Genomic DNA, 18,989 nt, shown 5'->3' on the forward strand with positions numbered 1-18,989 from the left:
TCTTCCCTGGTTTCGGATTCTGCTCGTCATTTCTGCCAAGCCCATATAGTCTATCACCTTCATCTGCCATTCTTCCAGTGTGGGTAGTTCTTGCGTCTTCCAGTACTTCGCAATGAGTATTCTAGCTGCTGTTGTAGCATACATAAAGAAAGTTATATCCGTCTTTAACACCCCTTGGCCGACAATACCCAAGAGAAAGGCCTCTGGTTTCTTGGGGAAAGTATATTTAAATACCTTTTTAAGTTCATTATAGATCATTTCCCAGAATGCCTTAATCTTCGGGCAGGTCCACCAAAGATGAAAAAATGTACCTTCAGTTTCTTTACATTTCCAACATTTATTGTCAGGCACATGGTAAATCTTTGCAAGCTTGACTGGGGTTATGTACCACCTATATGTCATTTTCATAATGTTTTCTCTTAAGGCATTGCATGCCGTAAATTTTATCCCGGTGGTCCACAACTTTTCCCAGTCAGCAAACAAAATATTATGACCAATGTCCTGAGCCCATTTAATCATGACCGATTTAACCGTTTCATCTTGTGTATTCCATTTCAGCAGCAAATTGTACATTTTGGACAAATTCTTAGTACTGGGTTCTAACAGTTCTGTCTCCAATTTTGATTTTTCCACCTGGAAGCCAATTTTACTGTCCAGTTTAAACGCTTCATTAATTTGATGGTAGTGGAACCAATCTCTCACCTTCCCTTTTAATTTCTCAAAACTCTGCAATCTCAATTTGTCCCCTTCCTTTTCCAAAATTTCCCAGTATCTTGGCCACTTGGACTCCATATTTAACTTTTTAACTGCCTTAGCTTCCATTGGCGACAGCCACCTTGGAGTTTTATTTTCCAGCAAGTCTTTATATCTGTCCCAGACATTTAGTAGTGCTTTTCTGACAATATGATTTTTAAAACTTTTATGTGCTTTAACCTTGTCATACCACAAATATGCATGCCACCCAAAAATGTTATTAAAACCTTCCAAATCCAAAATGTCTGTGTTTTCAAGAAGTAGCCATTCTTTCAGCCAGCAGAAAGCTGCCGCTTCATAGTAAAGTTTAAAGTCTGGCAGGGCAAACCCCCCTCTTTCCTTTGAATCCGTTAGTATCTTAAATTTAATTCTGGGCTTTTTGCCCTGCCAGACAAATTTAGATATGTCTTTTTGCCACCTCTTGAAACAGTCCATTTTATCAATTATTTGCAATGCTTGGAACAAAAACAACATTCTTGGCAATACATTCATCTTTATAGCTGCAATACGGCCTAACAAGGAAAGCTTCAAGTTGGACCAAATCTCCAAATCTTTTTTCACTTCTCTCCAAGTTTTTTCATAGTTATCTTTAAACAAATTCACATTTTTAGCTGTCATATTTATACCCAAATATTTCACTTTTTTAACCACAGTCAACCCTGTCTCATTCTGGAACCTTTCCTTTTCTATCTGTGTCAAATTTTTCTCCAAAACCTTTGTCTTAGACTTATTCAATTTAAATCCTGCCATTTGACCAAACTCTTGAATTATTTCCAAAACTCTTTTCGTGCTAGCTTCTGGCTCTTGCAATGTAAGTACTAAGTCATCTGCAAATGCTCTCAGTTTATATTGTTTAGCTCCGACCTGAATCCCTTTAACCAACTGGTCCCTCCTAATCATATTAAGCAAAACCTCCAGGACCGATATAAAGAGTAATGGGGAGATAGGGCACCCCTGACGTGTCCCTTTTTCAATCTTGAACTCTTCTGTAACCACATTATTTACAATTAGTTTGGCTTTCTGTTCAGAGTATATTGCACCTATACCATTTTCAAACCCTTGGCCTACCCCCATCCCCCGGAGGTTCTTCAACATAAAACTCCAAGAAATGTTGTCAAAGGCTTTCTCGGCATCCACAAATATCAAAACAGCTTTAGTGTTTATGTTCACTTCCAGCTTTTCCAAAATGTCAATTATATTCCTTACATTGTTCGACAAGTGCCTTTTTGGGAGAAAGCCCGCTTGGCCCCCGTGAATCTCCTCCATCAAAACTCTCTTCAGTCTTTTTGCCAAAATATCAGCAAAGATTTTGTAATCCATTTATTTTTATTTTTTATGTATTTTTGTGTTTTTTTTCTTTTTCTTTTTGTATTTTGTAAATCTATGTTTTTGTAAAATTTCAATAAATATTTTATATAAAAAACAAAAACAAAATTCAGGGGTTCCCAAACAGTGGCCTGTAAGTTTCATTCTGGTGGTCTGTGGTGTCTGGTTGTCTGTGGTGTCTGTGGATTTGTGGTTGTAGATGAGAGACAGCCCATCATGTTGATTTTAATTGCATTTTTAATTGCTTCTTTTATTTCTTATGTTGCATTTTATTGTACTACAGTTTGAATTCTATGGAATCACAATTGCTACAATAGGCAGAAAAATCATTAAGTGAGCCCACCAAGACCTGCAGCAATTTTCAAGTGGTCCATGAAGTGGGTGGGGGCGAGTCTGGGAATCACTGGCCCCGTTCTCCCCATCCATATGTTGAGAAAGAGAAATTGCATTATGTAGGGCTTCCATGCAATTGGTCATCAACATCATGAATTCAGCTCCCTCTTTCTCTGAAGTACATGAACAAGCACCACATCACACAGCAGCCATCTTGAAACTATTTGTGAGCTTTGCGCTATCAAATTGCCCTTTAAAGGTAGTTGGACTAAGTGTGCAAAGCTATTCTCCACTTGCCTTGTGTTATAGTGCCATTTTTGCCAAGCTTCTGCCAAAGCATATAGAGCATATAGGATATTTTATTTACCTGGAAAGATTTATATACCACTTACTCCCCTCCCTCCAAAAAAAATAATAATCAATGTGGTTCACATAATAGTATGAAATATTCTTGGATAGGATTGCATCACTTAATACTAAAAATCACATTGGTTTAAAATGAATGAATCTATTTTCCTTAACTGTCCATTACTACAGTTCTGGTAAAATAATGCTTCGTAACAATATACTTATCTAAAGGAAGTAATATACTATGCAGCATTGGAATGGCTCTACAAGATCCAGTTTAGAACTGTCCAGTACATGACTCTGGGGTTTTTGGGAAGCATAGCTAAACTAACACATGGGAAGTCTAACAATTGCCTCATTTCACAAGTTGTGATGGTGGTGGCACCAGTGTAATACCAGGGGGGTAGAATGTTTTTGCACTGGCAATAGGGACACAGAACTCAAGGGTAAGAAAAACAAATGGAAAACATAGACAAGATTCAGACAAAATGTGCTGTAGTAGTAAGAAATGTGAACCTCATAAACATGGAGTAACTTCAGTAAAACCAGTTTCTCTTTGCTGCATAAGCTAATACAATGACCATACAAAATCAAGATTTCTGTACAGTTTGCACTTTCCCTGCTTGGCTTTCTATCCCGTTGCTTTCAAGTTTGTAATATAATACTGGCAACTTTTCTTTACTAATGCTCTTTGAGACAGCAACATCACACCCAGAACACCCGCAGTAACCTTGATCTTAGAACTTGTTAGAAGTCAGCTAAAAAGCTAGGGACCATTCTAGTGTAACTGAATTGGTAGGATTTCACTATCTCCTTTATCAGATATCTTATTTGAATACTGTATTTTGAATAAGACTTGCGTACTCACATCACATTACCTCTGTAAACTTCAGATAAATATTTGAAGTGCCTCAAAAGTCTTCTCTCTGTGTTTTTTGTTGTTCAAAGAATTTAGGTGCCTGAATATCACTCTGTTCAGTCCTATAAAAACAAACTGTAGAGTGGATGTTTTGCTTGCTCGATAGACTTCTGTTTGTACAATGAAACTTCCCCCTCCTGCTGCAGCCTCCACCCCCATGCACCCCCCAAATCTGCTCCAGGGGTTGAGGTGGAAGAGAGGATGGGGAAGCTCTGTTAACACAAATGCAGTTTCAGTTGCAGGCAAGTGGGATCATCTTTAAGGATGGTCCTGGTTGCTGGCAGACCCCCAGGCCAGTTCCTCCCCCCTGGCGTGGGCGAAGTAATGCCGGCATGCCAGGGTGGCACCATGATCACCCTGGCTTCTTGGCCAATCACTTTTGTGTGGGGTGATATAACATGGCAGCATGACACGTGTCAGGCACCTGCTTCGCACTGCCAAACACCCACCGACCCTTTATTTTAGATGTCCTCTGGCCTTGCTTTGGACTTTGGTTGGTCATCTGTCTTGGGTCGGGGGCCAGGTAGGAATTTTTCCATTTGGCAGATTGGCACTGGTCACTTGGTTTTCGCCTACCTCTTAGCAATTGTCACAACTTTGTAAGGTTTGGAGGTTAGGCATTGGCTCATTGATTTGTGGGGGAGGGGAGGTCAGCTTTGGCTCCCAGTATGTTTCCGAGCACAATTCAAAGTGTTGGTGCTGACCTTTAAAGCCCTAAACAGCCTCGGTCCAGTATACCTGAAGGAGTGTCTCCACCCCCATCGTTCTACCTGGACACTGAGGTCCAGCACCGAGGGCCTTCTGGTGGTTCCCTCACTGCGAGAAGCCAAGTTACAGGGAACCAGCAGAGGGCCTTCTCGGTAGTGGCGCCCTCCCTGTGGAACGCCCTCCCACCAGATGTCAAAGAGAACAACAACTACCAGACTTTTAGAAGACATCTGAAGGCAGCCCTGTTTAGGGAAGCTTTTAATGTTTGATGTATCACAGTATTTTAATATTCTTTTGGAAGCCGCCCAGAGTGGCTGGGGAAACCCAGCCAGATGGGCGGGGTATAAATACTAAATTATTATTATTATTATTATTATTATTATTATTATTATTATTATTATCGCCTGCCCCTCCATTGACCAAGGGTATTCCGTGAAAGGAATCCAGGGCCTGGATCCTGTCTAAAGTCCACGTGAGGGGCTAGGGCCATGCCAGGCCTCTGGGGACACAAGGAGAGCTACAGGTGGGTTCCCCTGATGTAGCTTCCTCTTTGGGTGGTTTACCCTTACTGACTTCCTGCAAAGGGGGCAGGAGTCCGATATAGTCCTTTGCCAATGCCTAAGCCAATACCACTCACATTTCTGTAATCAATAAAGTTGTGGCCTAAAATTTTGCCCAATAACCTTAAACCAAATTTCTGTGTCAGTGTGAATTTTATTCCAACGAGGGGCTGCTTTGGGGGCCTTGCCATGCAATTGTTTGGTTTTTTTTTAGATGAGACAAATACTTCACCCAGTGATTTCTGTGTGGTAGATCTGCATATATTATGGTTTGTCAAATATTTTCCCCGACTGTGGTTCCACATTGACTCATCACCTAGAGGACCACACATTTTGGCTGACCTAGGTAGCTAAGCCAAGCTGTATGGTTACCTGGCCCCCATGCCTTTCCTTCAGTCCAACTGTGTTCAGAACCAAGGCCTTAGTTGCTGACCTATTTGTGTGCCCCTTCAACAGGTCATAACAATCCCTTGTTCTCCTTTTCACATCCAAAAGTTTGCAATCAAACAGTCAAGCCCAAGCTGGAGAGGGTGTGGGGATCTTCTGCATTCATGTGCCCAGCCATCCCTAGTGCAACATAGCAATGGGCATGATCACCACCAACCAGCTTACATGGACAGCAAAATCCTAGCTATGTATACTCAAAAGTAAACTCTGCCAAATTCAATGGGTTTTCCTTCCAGGTGAAGGAGAGTTAGAACTGTAGCCATAATCTTACATTTCAAACTCATTTGCCTACTTAGTGGGCTCTCCAGCTGGTGTGGGTGTGGCACATGAATTATTATTATTATTATTATTATTATTATTATTATTATTATTATTATTTAATTTGTATACTGCCCTTTATCCTTAGATCTCAGAGCAGTTCACAACATAAAAATACAAGATAGAAAAGACAAAATACATAATAAAAAACAAGAATAACCCCTCCCCTACACACATTTTATTATTACATGAAGATTTACCTTTTATTTGACTGCTTCTCCTGAGCACTTTTTTTTAAAAGGCTAATATTGCACTTCAGCAATAACAATGCTTTCACGGTGGCTTATGAAGATATAGTCCAGCTTCTGACTGGCAATGGAATGGGGCTGACTGAAAAATACTTTATCCTGACAAAGAGATCAGGATAAATGCCAAGTTAAATAGAGCAATAGTACTTTTTATTTCTATTTCTAGTAAGCCACATGAATTTAAAATGTGTCCAAACATAAAAGAGTAATGTGGTGGGGGGGGGGAGGGAATAAGTGTGCAGCTCAGGGAAACATCTGAAATTACAACAGGCTGTTCTGCAGCAAATTTACTGAGAATATTGCCCGTGAGCTGTGATAAGGCATTATGTATGTATTTTCTTATTTTAAAGGACAAGTTCCTGAGCTAAATGTGTTGATGTGTGTAGGATGTGTAGGATGATTTGATATTATTTCCACATGCTATAATTATCCACCACCCCTCCTTGAGCAAGCTAACTATCAGGGATTAATCAGGCTAATAATGAACATTTTGACCAGCCGATGATGCTTTTGTCTCGGTTTGTGCTTTTTCTCAGCACATCTTGTTGTGCATGAAAACAGCAGGTCTCATATTGTGTATATATTGTTTATATATTAGAAACTGAGGCTCCGGAGAAGATGTCAGCTCAGCTTAATGTTGTTCTTGCGTCTTGTTTCTGTTTCATCAGCAGGAGAAACCCAAACTTCTAGAACCTTTGGATTATGAAACTGTCATTGGGGAAATTGAGAAGACTGTTGAAAACGACGGTCTCAAAGAACTCATCTTGTTCCCAGATGATGATTTTTCGGTAAGCGACAAATGAAGCCAGAGCTCACCCAAACCATTTTCCCTCTAGAGCTTCTGGTTAAGCTGGACCAGTTCTTATGGCAGAAGAGAGCAATGTAGCTCTACATCAGAAAACTTTTAAACCCAATGAGAAATATACATGGATATTAGGGCATGTCCATCATTCTGCTTGTCCTGTTTCTAGAAAGCATAGGGCTGAGTATTTTTCCACTTGACTTGTGCTTTCTAGGCATGGGTCCAAGCAGTTTCCCCCTTGTCCAGCTCCTTTCCTAGCAAAAACCTGTTCTTTAGCTTCAAAGCCAAATGTAGTTACCAAATGCACCCTTCATCTCTCACAGCAACTTCCCTGGTAAGTTGGGTGTTGCCGCTTGAACACTTTCACACATCAATGTCCAAGACTCTCCCCCAGGGCTTACCCAAGGGAAGGGGATACTGAGGAGCGTAGCTCATTGGGATCGCCTCTGGAAGAGTCATTTTAAGCACTGGTGTAGAACTGCCCCCACCAGACTTCCCTGCTGGTTAGACCCTCCAGGAGCCTTGGCCCACATAACTGTCAAACAATCCTCAGCCTTCCAGCCAGCTTTGGCACATTTGCCAGGATGATCTCTGTCCACCTCCACAGCTTCAAAGTTGGATGGAAGACCAGTAGTTCATCATGGTCACAAGAGGAAAGTGCCACACACACAGTGGCAAGCATGGTTGAGCACTGGGTATAACCGCTCTTCCTATGGTGTGGTGTTTATCCACTCAGATTACATTTTGCCTGTACTTATTGCCATAGCCCAGTAATCCATAGTACTTAATGAGAAATAATTCTTCTCCTTCTGGACCAAGGTTTCAGCTCGGTTCACTAGTTTTCATTTTTGTAGCATAATGACTTACAGATCTTGAAACGGAAGCATTTAAATTCAGGACAAACTAGAAGATTATTTGTTCCCGCAGTACTTAGCCTGGGAAAATAAAACATCTCATAAGCTAACTAATTCACTGCCTACTGAAAGGTATTGAGCTTCAGAGATTAGTGTTGGAAAACTTTCGCACCGGTGTTAAAGTTGTGGGTTCTTTCCCACTACTGTGATACCAAATGTGAAAGAAGGGGATTCTTTTCTCAAAGCCTTGCTAGAAGGGTACAGGGTCCAACAATCTCAACACTTCTCTTAGAATGAACTGTCAGCTTTTTGAGATGGATCCTCTCTCTCTGGCAGGTTTGCTTCAATTTACCCTCAAGTAAATTTTGGGATACACACACACACACACACACACACACACACACACACACACCCCTCCCCCACCTAACCACTTAACCAGGTAATCAAAAGCCTGTGGAGAGAAAGAGCATTTCCATCTGTGGTAGGTCAATCCAATTCAAGGTCAAGATCCCATCCCATGCAGTTCATTCAAGCCATTTTGCAAATTAGTTCATTAAATATTTTGTTTTGGGTGCTGAAATGTTATCACGAATGGTATAGGCTTTTGCTTCTTTCTGTACCAGAAGGCATTGAAAGTGGTGCATTTTAATAATAGCAGGCAATGAGTTTCAGCCACCTCATCTTTTAATCAAGAGATCTGAACATGAGATGCATCTCTCTAGGGAGGCTCAGCCAGTTTCCAGTTGAGGTGCAATCTTACTTTGCCATAGTAAACCTCTCTAACTCATGAGAATTTCTGTTTATCCTCCATGCTTAGCAAGCGTAGTAACTCTGAATCACAAAGAATAGAGATGGCATGCTATAAGACTGCAAAGTATCATTGTATTCCATTGCTCATTGGAGAGGGGACCTGGCAAGAGGGCCAATGTCCCTGAGATGGGCATGCAGCAGAGCTTCTCAGAGAGCATTGTCTAGGTTGCTCCGCAACTGCTTTCAGGGGGCTACATCCCCTGGTCAATCTGTGAGTATTGGGCTGCTCCCCCAAATGAAGATCTGTGCAGATCTGTTTCTTTCTCTAGAGCTGTGTTTTCATTTCTACAACCTTTGGTGAGAGAATGTTTCCATTTAAAAATGTGAGCTGTTACAACCCCAAACCATTTGCTGCCCTTGTCAGATGCTAAAATCAACTCATTTCAGACTAATACAAACTGCAGCAGTTTAGAAACACAATTACTCTACTGAACAGGAAGCACTTTTGTGGCAGAGTTTGAAGCTAGTGGTCTGAGCACGCCTAATTCTCAGAAGGGAAGTTCATTGCAACTTGAAGAACAATACTGAGAGGAGCACAGGATTCTTCATACCCCAGTTCTTTCTAAATTTTGAGTCTTGAATTCCTTTTAAGTTATTATCTGTTCATTTAGGAGAATGTGGTGCATATTAGAACAACGGCTTTTAATCCACAAGCTGCCCATACATTTCAAACATGAATTTTAGTGGGTTATTTGAGCAAAACAGCTGAATAATTTCTGTCTCCAACCTGATAAATGGAGCCACAACATTTGTTTATACAATTTTCACAGCAGTGTGGCCAACTTGCCAGATGTTTGGCACCTGGCCCCCTTGTCTCTCTGACTGGTGGTTACTACTTCCTCCTCCCATCCATATCCACATTCATGCCACATCCGCATGGCATGAAATATACAAGACTGAACTTCAGAGAGGAACTGGGGATTTAAGGCAACTTCTCCCAGATTCTTCCCATCTCCCACAATGCGCAAGCCCAAACTTGCCCCAAAGAATCTTTGCAGTTGGTTCCTGACTACAGTCAATCTTCAAAGAGAGTGATTTTGGTTTAAGCCTTCTGTTGTTTGAGTTTCCCTTTCTTCAGGGAAAGGGCTAGAGCCATGCTCATAAACCAGGGATAATGGGAGCTGGAGTCCAACAACATCTGGAGAATGACACATTGGCCATCCCTGCTCTAAGCTGTGTAGAGCTGTCAGTTTTCCTTCCAGCTTCCTTTAATCAGAGATGGCATTTTTCATCTCCAAGTCCAATGGGTTAAATGCAAAAGCACATCTCTGATCACTACAGGTACTCCATCACGCTGAATAATATAATAACAATCAATTTCACAACATGATTATGGGGATTACATGATTAATGGGGATTGCAAAGCATTTTGCCTGGTGACATGTTCTGCATAAATACTAATAATTTATATAGAACACATTACTTTGCAAAATACTTTCCAGTTCCGCTCCTTAATCCCCACAATCATGCTGTGAAATTGTGATGTTTCACAAAATGTTCCCTGTTTATGCCAATAAACAGGTAGTTCTGTGTGAAAGAACATTATTAGATATTGAGATATATGTGAGAAGGAATATATTTAGCAATTTCATTGAAAATTCATTTTCAGCAGGATGCAGAAAGTAGCAATTGCTTTCAGGGGTATCAACATCCCTCCGATACAATTCATGTTGAGCTGATGAAGCAAATTGTTCTGTTAACAGTTTCATAGACTTGTAGAGTTGGAAGGGACCATGAGGGTCATCTAAGTCCAACCTCTACAATGCAGATATCTTTTCCCCAATGTGGGGCTCAAACCTACAACCCTGAGATTAAGAGTCTCATGCTCTACTGACTGAGCTATCCACTGGAAAGTCTTATTCTCTATCTCAAATGCTATGATGTGGGGGAAGCAAAGGACTCCATTGCTGTATCACTTGTCTCAGAACCAGGTTATCCATCTCTATATAGCAGATCCCTGTTCCACTTCCCTATTAGACTAAAATGAGAATGCTGAAACATTTTGAATCTCTTTTGTTTAATTGCAGATAGCCACAGTTCCCTGGGAAATAAGAACACTGTACTCATCAGTTTCTGAAGATACAGAGCAAAAAGCAGAGCATTTGTTTGTTAAAGAGGTAAATTAACATTTGTTTTATCTCCTTGACCTTACATAGGTACCGTTGTTGCAGTGGATTTTATTTTAATTAAAGATTAAACAATGTTATGGCCTTTCAAGAAGGCATGAACAATAGCATCTTGATGGGATTTAGCCCAATACAGTCTACACTGTATTGTACCTGCCTCTCCAGGATTTCAGACAGGGGACATTCCCATCCCTAGCTGGAGATATCAGAGGTTGAACTTGAGACCTTCTGAATGGAAAGCAGATTCTCTACCACTGAGCTATGGCCCCTCCACATGAATCACTACTCCACACATTGTGGAGTAGCTGTTGTCCTAACTTAGCAAGTATACCATTTGGGAAAGTATCCTGTTTCCAGTTGTGATCTTCAGAAAAAGTGAGGCGGGAGTTGAAACATGATACTCAACACAGTAGCAAAGCCAGCACTGGCTTCCTTGCTTTTATTAGAAAAGCAATGACTTTCAGAGCGGAACATGACATATTCTATCTGGAAATTATTGCGAACTGGCAAGTTGTCGCTTAGACTGAAGCCTTCCATGGAGCCAAAGGAAGTGTGAAAGCAGCGGCACAATGACAAATGCAGGGAGATGGAATTATGATTTCAATGGGAATTTGGTTAATGGAACAGTCTCAGGATAAGGGCTTTAAACTGTTCCACTTTCCATTTCCAAGTCTATATATAGCAAGTAAACGAAAACCTCAGCACAAAGTATTTAGTAGCACCCAGGCTTTTCTTTCCTTTGCTGAGACTGAAAGTATTGCTAAGGTTCAGAATAAGGATGTGCTTTGTTACCATCAGCAGTAATAAAGGTCACTCAGAAATGAAGGACAGCCTTCCCCAACCTGATGCATCTCAGATATTTTGGACCAAAACTCTCATCAGCCTAAGACAACATGACCAATGACTGGCGTCTGGTAGGAGTTTTAGTCTAACAACATATAGAGGGCTCTGGGAGGTTATAGAAGGCTCTGGGAGGCTGATGTAGGGATTCCTTTACTCCAGCCCATATAGTTGAGGTGCCTGATGGAATGATTAGTAAGATATTGAAAATATTGTTTCCCCAAATATAACAGAGCCACAAAGTGGTATGCCCTGCTTACAGATGATACCCACAGGACAGACTTCCTGGAATTTAACCTCAGGTTCTGTGGAGACACATTTTCCTATACATTCACTTTTTAAAATCCTGGAAATACATAATAGTATATAATAACTGGTTTTACATTTATGCCTATTCAATGTTATGGATATTTATTTTGCATGTTAATTATGAACAATATTTAGAATGCTATATGATGTAACTTGCATCAACTGGCCACTTGTCTCTGGTAACCTCTCTCTTAAATAATGAATGTTGGCTCATACTATAGATCTGTTTTGTTTTATTGGTACAATTGCTGCAGGTTTGCCATGGACCTTGGCTAGAATAATATTTGATTTGTTTTCACTTTCACAAACTTTGCTGTGCATTGCAGAGGAAGTTCGTGAAATGCCACACCCATCTTGGTTAAATTATATTAATTATTCTTTTGTCTTTTTTCCATGCTTATTACAGGGGTCAAATAGGGCACTGTAACATCCCCTTTCTCTTGCATGTTGTCAAGAAAAAGGAACTGAGTCTAACCTGAGTATATTCAAGAAATGTTTCCAGCTTTCATTTGTAGGATCTTCTAGATTCCCATTCTTACCCCAGTCTAACCTTCCTGGCTGACACATGCCATAATGGTATCAAGGAAAAACATCATATCATCAGCACGCTTTTTAAAGACTTGTTATCCAAGTCTGGCATGATCCTACTAAGGAATAATCATTTTTTTCCCATTTTTCAGATGTGGCTCTGCCCAGTTTATAGATGGGTGGTCTGGCAGGAAGTAGCTTGCTGGAACATCATCTGAACTTTGCAGGGGCCCCGTCTTGCATGTGCTCATCTGTGGTGCACTGCTGTCCAAAAACGATACAGTTCTTCATATAACTAGCTTTGCAGCTTTAAGCTAGTCTTTTACAGTTATTTGAATGTGCTTTTTGTTCTGTTTACATTAGATGTATTGATCTCTATGAAGAAAAGCAACCCTTTTGTATTAAACTGTAGGTCCAAGAACTGTGGTTAGTTGTATGTGTCAACTCTGTATCTATTTACAATTGCTTGAGTGAATATGGCATATTATTGAGAATTAATGCTCTGTTGATCTTCCAATGCATGCGTAACTATTGCATTCCCCCCACTTATAACGAGAGAAATGCCAGTGGAAAAGAAGAAAACTGGCCCTTTCTTAAGAATGCAGTTTTTGTCCATGTGCCAGCTACAAAATGAATGAAGTGTGGGATCTTTTCTGATCCTTATCCAACTCACTGAAAGGGCTTTTTCATTGGCTCATATAGTAGTGTGTACACATTGCTGCTAATCAAATATACACTTATCATGGACCAGATGTTTACCAGCTTTCTTTCAGAAAAACCTAAACCACGGGGGGGGGGGGGGGACAGAGCTAGGAACATTCTTGTCCACCTGCTAATCTGCACACAAGGGACTGATCCCCTTATATCCCAGTCCAGCATTTCATGCAGAACTCACATTAGGTCAAATCTAGACTAAGTTGGTTGCATGTTGTTTCCATTTAGTTCAATGAGATTTAATTTAAGTCTTTGGTGACATCAGATTTAATTAACTTTGTCCAGATACACAACCCATTGCCTCTAATTTTGCGGGAAAGATATGCTGGGTTGGTTATCTATCACTATCTATCATCTATCTATCATCTATCAATCTATCTATCTATCTATCTATCTATCTATCTATCTATCTATCATCTATCTATCTATCTATCTATCTATCTATCTATCTATCTATGCTAGTTAGCAATATAATAATTTATGTCTGCAGGCACATGGGACTGCTACCTTGCAAAAGCTAAGCAGGTCTGAGCTGGTCCGCACCTGGATGGGTGACTTCTTGGGAACAATGTGGGATTTGCCTTGGATTCCATGATGGAAGAAAGGCGGGATATGACTGGGAAAAAATTAATAAATGTGCTCCTCATCACACAGAGACTGTTCTCCACAGCTTTTATTTTGTTCCTCCTTGCAGCAATTGTACATTGGAGGTTATTGTTATTAGACTTTTGCAAACAGACAGTCAAAGCTGGGATAGAGTGACTGACCCTGAAATCATTTTGTAACATTTTGAGGGCAATAGGGTGGATTTGGCGGAGGTGTCCCTCCATTCAGCCCTGCCAGCTTCCACTAGCATCACTCTGCTGGTTTGGGGCTCCCTGTTCCACTTGCCAAACATGTGGATAGGTGGATTCCCACCATTGGCAGCCAATGGGAAGCCCCCAGATTCTAGGCTAGTGCAGCAATTTGTCTGCACGCCTTCCACCCACTGGCGGAGGAAGAGGAGTGTGGGGGAGCACATCGCCCCTGACAGTGCAATCCCAGCAGGGTGCCATTGCAGCTGCGCCCCCGCTGCCCGTGCTGGGTGCCCCCCCCCCCACAGGCAGCGTGCCACATCCCCAGGATGCACGCCACCCCTGCCCCCGTCTGCTCTCCACTCCCTGGTGCCGGAGCATGAAGCTCTGCCACTGCTTCCTCCATTGCTCTAGCAAAATGCTGATCTGCACAGCAGGGCTGATGTTGAAGAGATGGCCTCATTGCTCCATTAAGATAAGAACTGGCTTGCAACCTAACTCAAGGTCATTCTGTACCTGTGGTAGGACTGGTAATCAAATAAACTCGATGTTTCTAGGACTCCTGCCCTGGGCATTTGAATCAGAGTAAAAGCACAGATTTAATTTGAAGAACAGCATGTGTGGTCCTTTTTATTTTTTATTTCCTAGTTCTCATCTAAAAATTATTTCCACAGCTATGTTGTGGCACAAGCACAGGACAAAGAGCCAAGGCAGCTCAGCTGACACAGCAGTGCATAAATCAGCTTGCTACTAGGCACACTTGCAATTTGATTAAACAATGTTGTAGTGCTCTTAAGGCACTGTACAATTATTAAATCCTGCCACAAAGCTTTAACCCTAATTCTCAAGACAGGATTTAATCAAGTCCATTCTCTTTGTTTACTTCTTGATGAAGTTCCTGTGAAATTTTTATTCCTTAGCAAATTTGTCATAATATTAGAATAATATACTGGGAAATGTTTTTTAGTGTGAAGACAAAACTGTCTGCTGCTGTCAACACAGTTTACATGTTTAATGTTCCATTCCTCTTGACAGTGAGGGATCCTCCTTGAGGGATATGTGATGAACTATGGGTACACACAGAGAGAGAATCACACACATATTGAAAGATACCTCACTGTGCTAACGAATGAGTCCAAGATGAGCAACAAAGCTAAATCATGGTTTGGAAAATATGAGTTGTGTGGAGGAAAAAGAAGTAGTTCTGCTTAAGAAAAAATAAAAAGACAGTTGAGATATAATTAATTGCACAGAGGCTGCAATCATTAACTTGATTGGAGTATTGCCACAGATTCCACTGGAACAGGGATTGCATGCACCATAAGGAATATTAGGAAAAAACAGGGAGGAGGAAGAATGGAAAAGCTTAGGACTGGTGAGCTTGCAAGGGTAGTGAAATTACATTTGGGGGAATAAACAGCAGTCTCCATACAATATTGAAGGAAAGGGCTGCTTTTCAGGAGGGAAAGACCCTAAAAGGTCTGTTGCATACTTTCCTACAAGCTTCTCCTCACCCATTTACTCACACTTCAGCCCTGCTGATTTCATTGCGTGACTTAATCATGGAGGATTACAATGACTGAATGTTTCTTCTCCAAGGCACAGATCTTGGAGATGCTGTGCACAAGGGTTTTCTTACCTACAGCTGTTGTCTCCAAGAGAATAAATCAGCTGTTGGGAGTGTGTGGGAATGGCAAATATCAGTGCCTGGAAGTGGCCTCCCTCCAACAGCTTATTGGTGCAACAGTGATAATAGCACCAAGCATTTGGTGGTATATTTGGGATGCAGGACTAGTGTATGTACTAGGTATATTTCTTGGACATACATAACTTTTTGCACATGTGGGAGTACATCCACAAGGGTGATCTGCATTTTTTTCTGTATATGAATTATCAATTCCCACCACCACTAAATCTGCTTGATGTAACTGTCCCTTTCTCATTTTTTTTTTAGGCTTGTAAATATTACAGTTCCCAATGGCACATTGTAAACTACAGATATGAGCAGTACTCAGGAGATTTTAGACAATTACCAAGGTAAGAGACTCTCTCTATTTTTTTCCTGGTGCTTTAATGTTATTTTAAATAATTATATGTCAGTGTCTAGGTTTATGCTATGGAACTGCCCCTAGCTTCTGGTAAGTTATCTTAGGACACTGTATACACAACATTCCCTGCTATGGCTGCCATTTAGTTCAGTCATAATGAATTCAAATCACATAATTAATCTCCACTGGAATGCATGTTGGGCAACAGCAGCGCTTGATGGACTCTGAGCTGGATCTCAAAATCGGTGTGCTGTTGTGAGTAAGAATGTAAGCATAGAGCCTGGGTGTCCTTGACTTAAAGTGTCTTCAACTCAGGTGTCTTTGGGCAAGTCATACTCCCAGAAATTGATATTTATCTGGAAACATAATGTGGTTCTTAACCCTTTCAAGTTGTGAGAGCAGTTTGGATATCAAAGCTATTCGCTCTTGGGTGTTAAGATCAGCAGGAAGGGCGCTTTTTAAATTTCCACCACCCTGAGAAGCTTGCAGGGGGGACATCAGCAGAAACCACAGAACAGCATGGTGGGGAGGAGGAGGGGAATAGTTTTGCCTGACAAGCTGGAATGCTTGTATTGATGGAATGTTCATTTTAGCACAACACCGCATTTAATTCCACCCTGGATCACACATGAAACTCAGGGACTTGTTGTTGATTATGATGTTGCTAACCCTAAGGTCCCGGGGTGAATTGCAACAATTAAAACACAGCATTAATATTAAAAGCAATATTACACAATATTTAAAACAGGACATACATCATCATGAAGGGAGACAATTTTCAATCATTCCTCCCCATCTCTGCATGTCCCTGCCCCCACAAATCAGCTATGAAGGGTCTGGGCCTCTTTGGGGCAGATTTAGGGGGCTGGAAAGGAGGAACCCCTGAAAATTGCCTTCCTCCCCATTCTGCTTATTGATGCCTTTGGACAGCAGAGGGTAACCAACTGGATTTTCCCCTGTGATCGTACCAAAAACAAACAAACAAAAAAACCCAAATCATTCCTGACCACATTAAGCCACATTAAGCTAGCTTAAGCCCATAAGGATGTTTGCATGCAAAAATCTAGTTAGCTGAAAGGGGGGGAGGAAATGTGCACTATTAGAAGCGGGCACTTCTTCCTGTCCTCTTAAAACACCTTGGGAGTAGATTTAAGTAAAGAACTCATTCATGGCTTCCTGTACTTGTCAACCCTGTATGACAGGGACACCATTTGATCTGGCCCACTGATGACAAGGACAGCCCATAGAGCTGCACGGCAGATTCAGAAGACCCAGCACTTTGAGGCCTCTCTTTCTCAGCTGCCCTTCTACATCTCTCCTGTCCCACCCATCTTAATAACAGCTTGGGAGTAAACGGGTTGGCCTTTCATTGGACACCTTGTGTCTCATCCCATCCTGACTTGTATTAGATTGTAGAATCTTAGAAGTTTGGTGAGGAGATGGTTTTTGTTTTAAATCAGCTTTCTTTCTTTTTTAAAAGTGCCTTCCTCCCAGCAAGCTATTTTTCACCAAATAGCTCATAGAGCTTTTATTTTTCAATACTAATCAGAACCTTGCCTTTGGATTTTGTACTGAGAACCACATGAATTAGAACCGGGCAGTGATACTATGCTGCCAGCATGACTGAAACCTTGAAGCGCTGCACTGGGAAGATTCAATTGTTTCCTTCCCTCAAGGCATGTTGCGTTAACTGGCTGTTTTGGACACTCAGAGAGCACATAGATTGGTGGAGAAGTCAGCTTCACTCAAGAGCAATTTTTTCTCTAGCAGGAAACATTTGGGGGGGGGGATAAAAAAAATCTGCACAGGTGGGCATATAATCACCTGGAGATAAAAAAGTTGACTTTGGGACAGTCTTTTTGTCCTTAAATTGTGAAGTAAGATGACAGGGAAGCATTTACAATGTGTAATATGCCTCATCCTGTGTATTTAGCAGTTAGTATAGATTTTTCATGAGCATCTGACTTCTTCTTTAAGAAGACGTAGGCCAGGCATGTCCAAAGTCCGTTTCGGGGGCCTAATCTGGCCCGCCAGTTGGTTTAATCCAGCCCCTGTGGCAGTTTATTCCTAAAAAAAGGTCAACAACTTTGGTTGGTCCTTTGGTCAGCCCTCACGGCCCTCCACTTCATCAAATCTGGCCCTCTCTGAAAAAGGTTTGGACACCACTGATGTAGGCTGTTGTTGAAAAGCAAAACTTTTCACTCTGCAAACTGAAAGTGCTAATATACACTATTCTTTGATATAGACCATATACACAGGCTGCTAGTTAGCTAAGTTGTTGGTACAGGAATACAAAGCCCTATGCAACTTGGGACTGAGATATCTAAAATATTGTGTCACCTGTTATTTACCCAGCTGATTGGTGTGTTCTGCAGGAGAAAGCTGCTGATAGATATAATCTCATCAAGAGATTATATATATATAGGAATTGGGTCTTCAGTGTGGGGGCACCATTGGAACTCCCTCCTAGGACCTACATGATAGACACATCTCAGCACCTTTCAAAGCCCTTCTTTTTCTAACAAGCCTTTAAATGGAGATTCTTACCCCACTGTGTTGCTATGTGGGATCTGAAATTGTTTTTAGTTTTCATGTTTTCTTATTGCTAATCACTTTGGGAAGTTTCCTGGGAAGCAACTCATTAAATAAACAAGTACATAGCCCTGTCTGTTCAATAAGATCTTTAGTTAAGGCAGCCCCGGGTTGTGCCATGGTCTGTTGAAGTTCATCTTGTGGCAACTGGGAAGCAGGGCCTTGCCTGAGGTGGTGCCCAGTTTGGGGAGTTGTCTCTCTTCTGAAATGAGACAGGTGCCAACTGGGATGTGCTTTTGGCACTTGTTTAAAATTTACAGTACATGCTTGTCCAAGCCTTTTCTAGTTATATTAAAAAAACACATCTCCAGTTAATGTGCATGTTATATTCTTGTTGATTTTATTGAACTTGTTTTACTTTGTTTTAAATAAAATGCAATAGTAGCTTTTATAAGGGAGTTAAGCATGGACAAGTCCCAGTGTTTATTAGAATAGTCATGAAATCACCCTTTTAGTACCAGGAGATCACAATCAAGTAGTAGCAGTTGGCAGGTTGGCATTAGTGGGGTTGCATTGCTCTCCCAATACTGTATAGCATGTTCTCCTTCATGTAGAGCACGTGTTGCGGTGGGGTCTGCTGAGCTACCCCTCTGTTACCAGGCAGGGTCTCTA

The 18,989-nt window shown here is 41.2% G+C and overlaps 2 protein-coding genes across 22 annotated transcripts in view; one reads left to right on the top strand and one right to left on the bottom strand.

Moving 5' to 3' along the window:
* LOC310762549 (uncharacterized protein) overlaps positions 1-18,989 on the bottom strand; it is a 537,990-nt gene that overhangs the window by 238,738 nt on the left and 280,263 nt on the right. The window lies entirely within an intron of this gene.
* DOCK10 (dedicator of cytokinesis 10) overlaps positions 1-18,989 on the top strand; it is a 181,373-nt gene that overhangs the window by 70,260 nt on the left and 92,124 nt on the right. For 15 of the 21 annotated variants that reach the window (XR_014548062.1, XM_083613642.1, XM_083613645.1 and 12 more), the window contains exons 2-4: positions 6,629-6,748; positions 10,454-10,543; positions 15,692-15,774. Coding sequence is in view for 20 of the 21 variants with exons in the window: in XM_083613642.1 (XP_083469768.1) it covers positions 6,629-6,748; positions 10,454-10,543; positions 15,692-15,774 (293 nt within the window). In the remaining variant the exon portion in view is untranslated. The remainder of the gene's footprint in view (positions 1-6,628; positions 6,749-10,453; positions 10,544-15,691; positions 15,775-18,989) is intronic. The other 6 variants (XM_083613643.1, XM_083613629.1, XM_083613636.1 and 3 more) reach the window with 1 other exon arrangement.

This window comes from Podarcis filfolensis (assembly GCF_964270895.1).
Source record: "Podarcis filfolensis genome assembly, chromosome: 5".
Lineage (NCBI taxonomy): Eukaryota > Metazoa > Chordata > Lepidosauria > Squamata > Lacertidae > Podarcis > Podarcis filfolensis.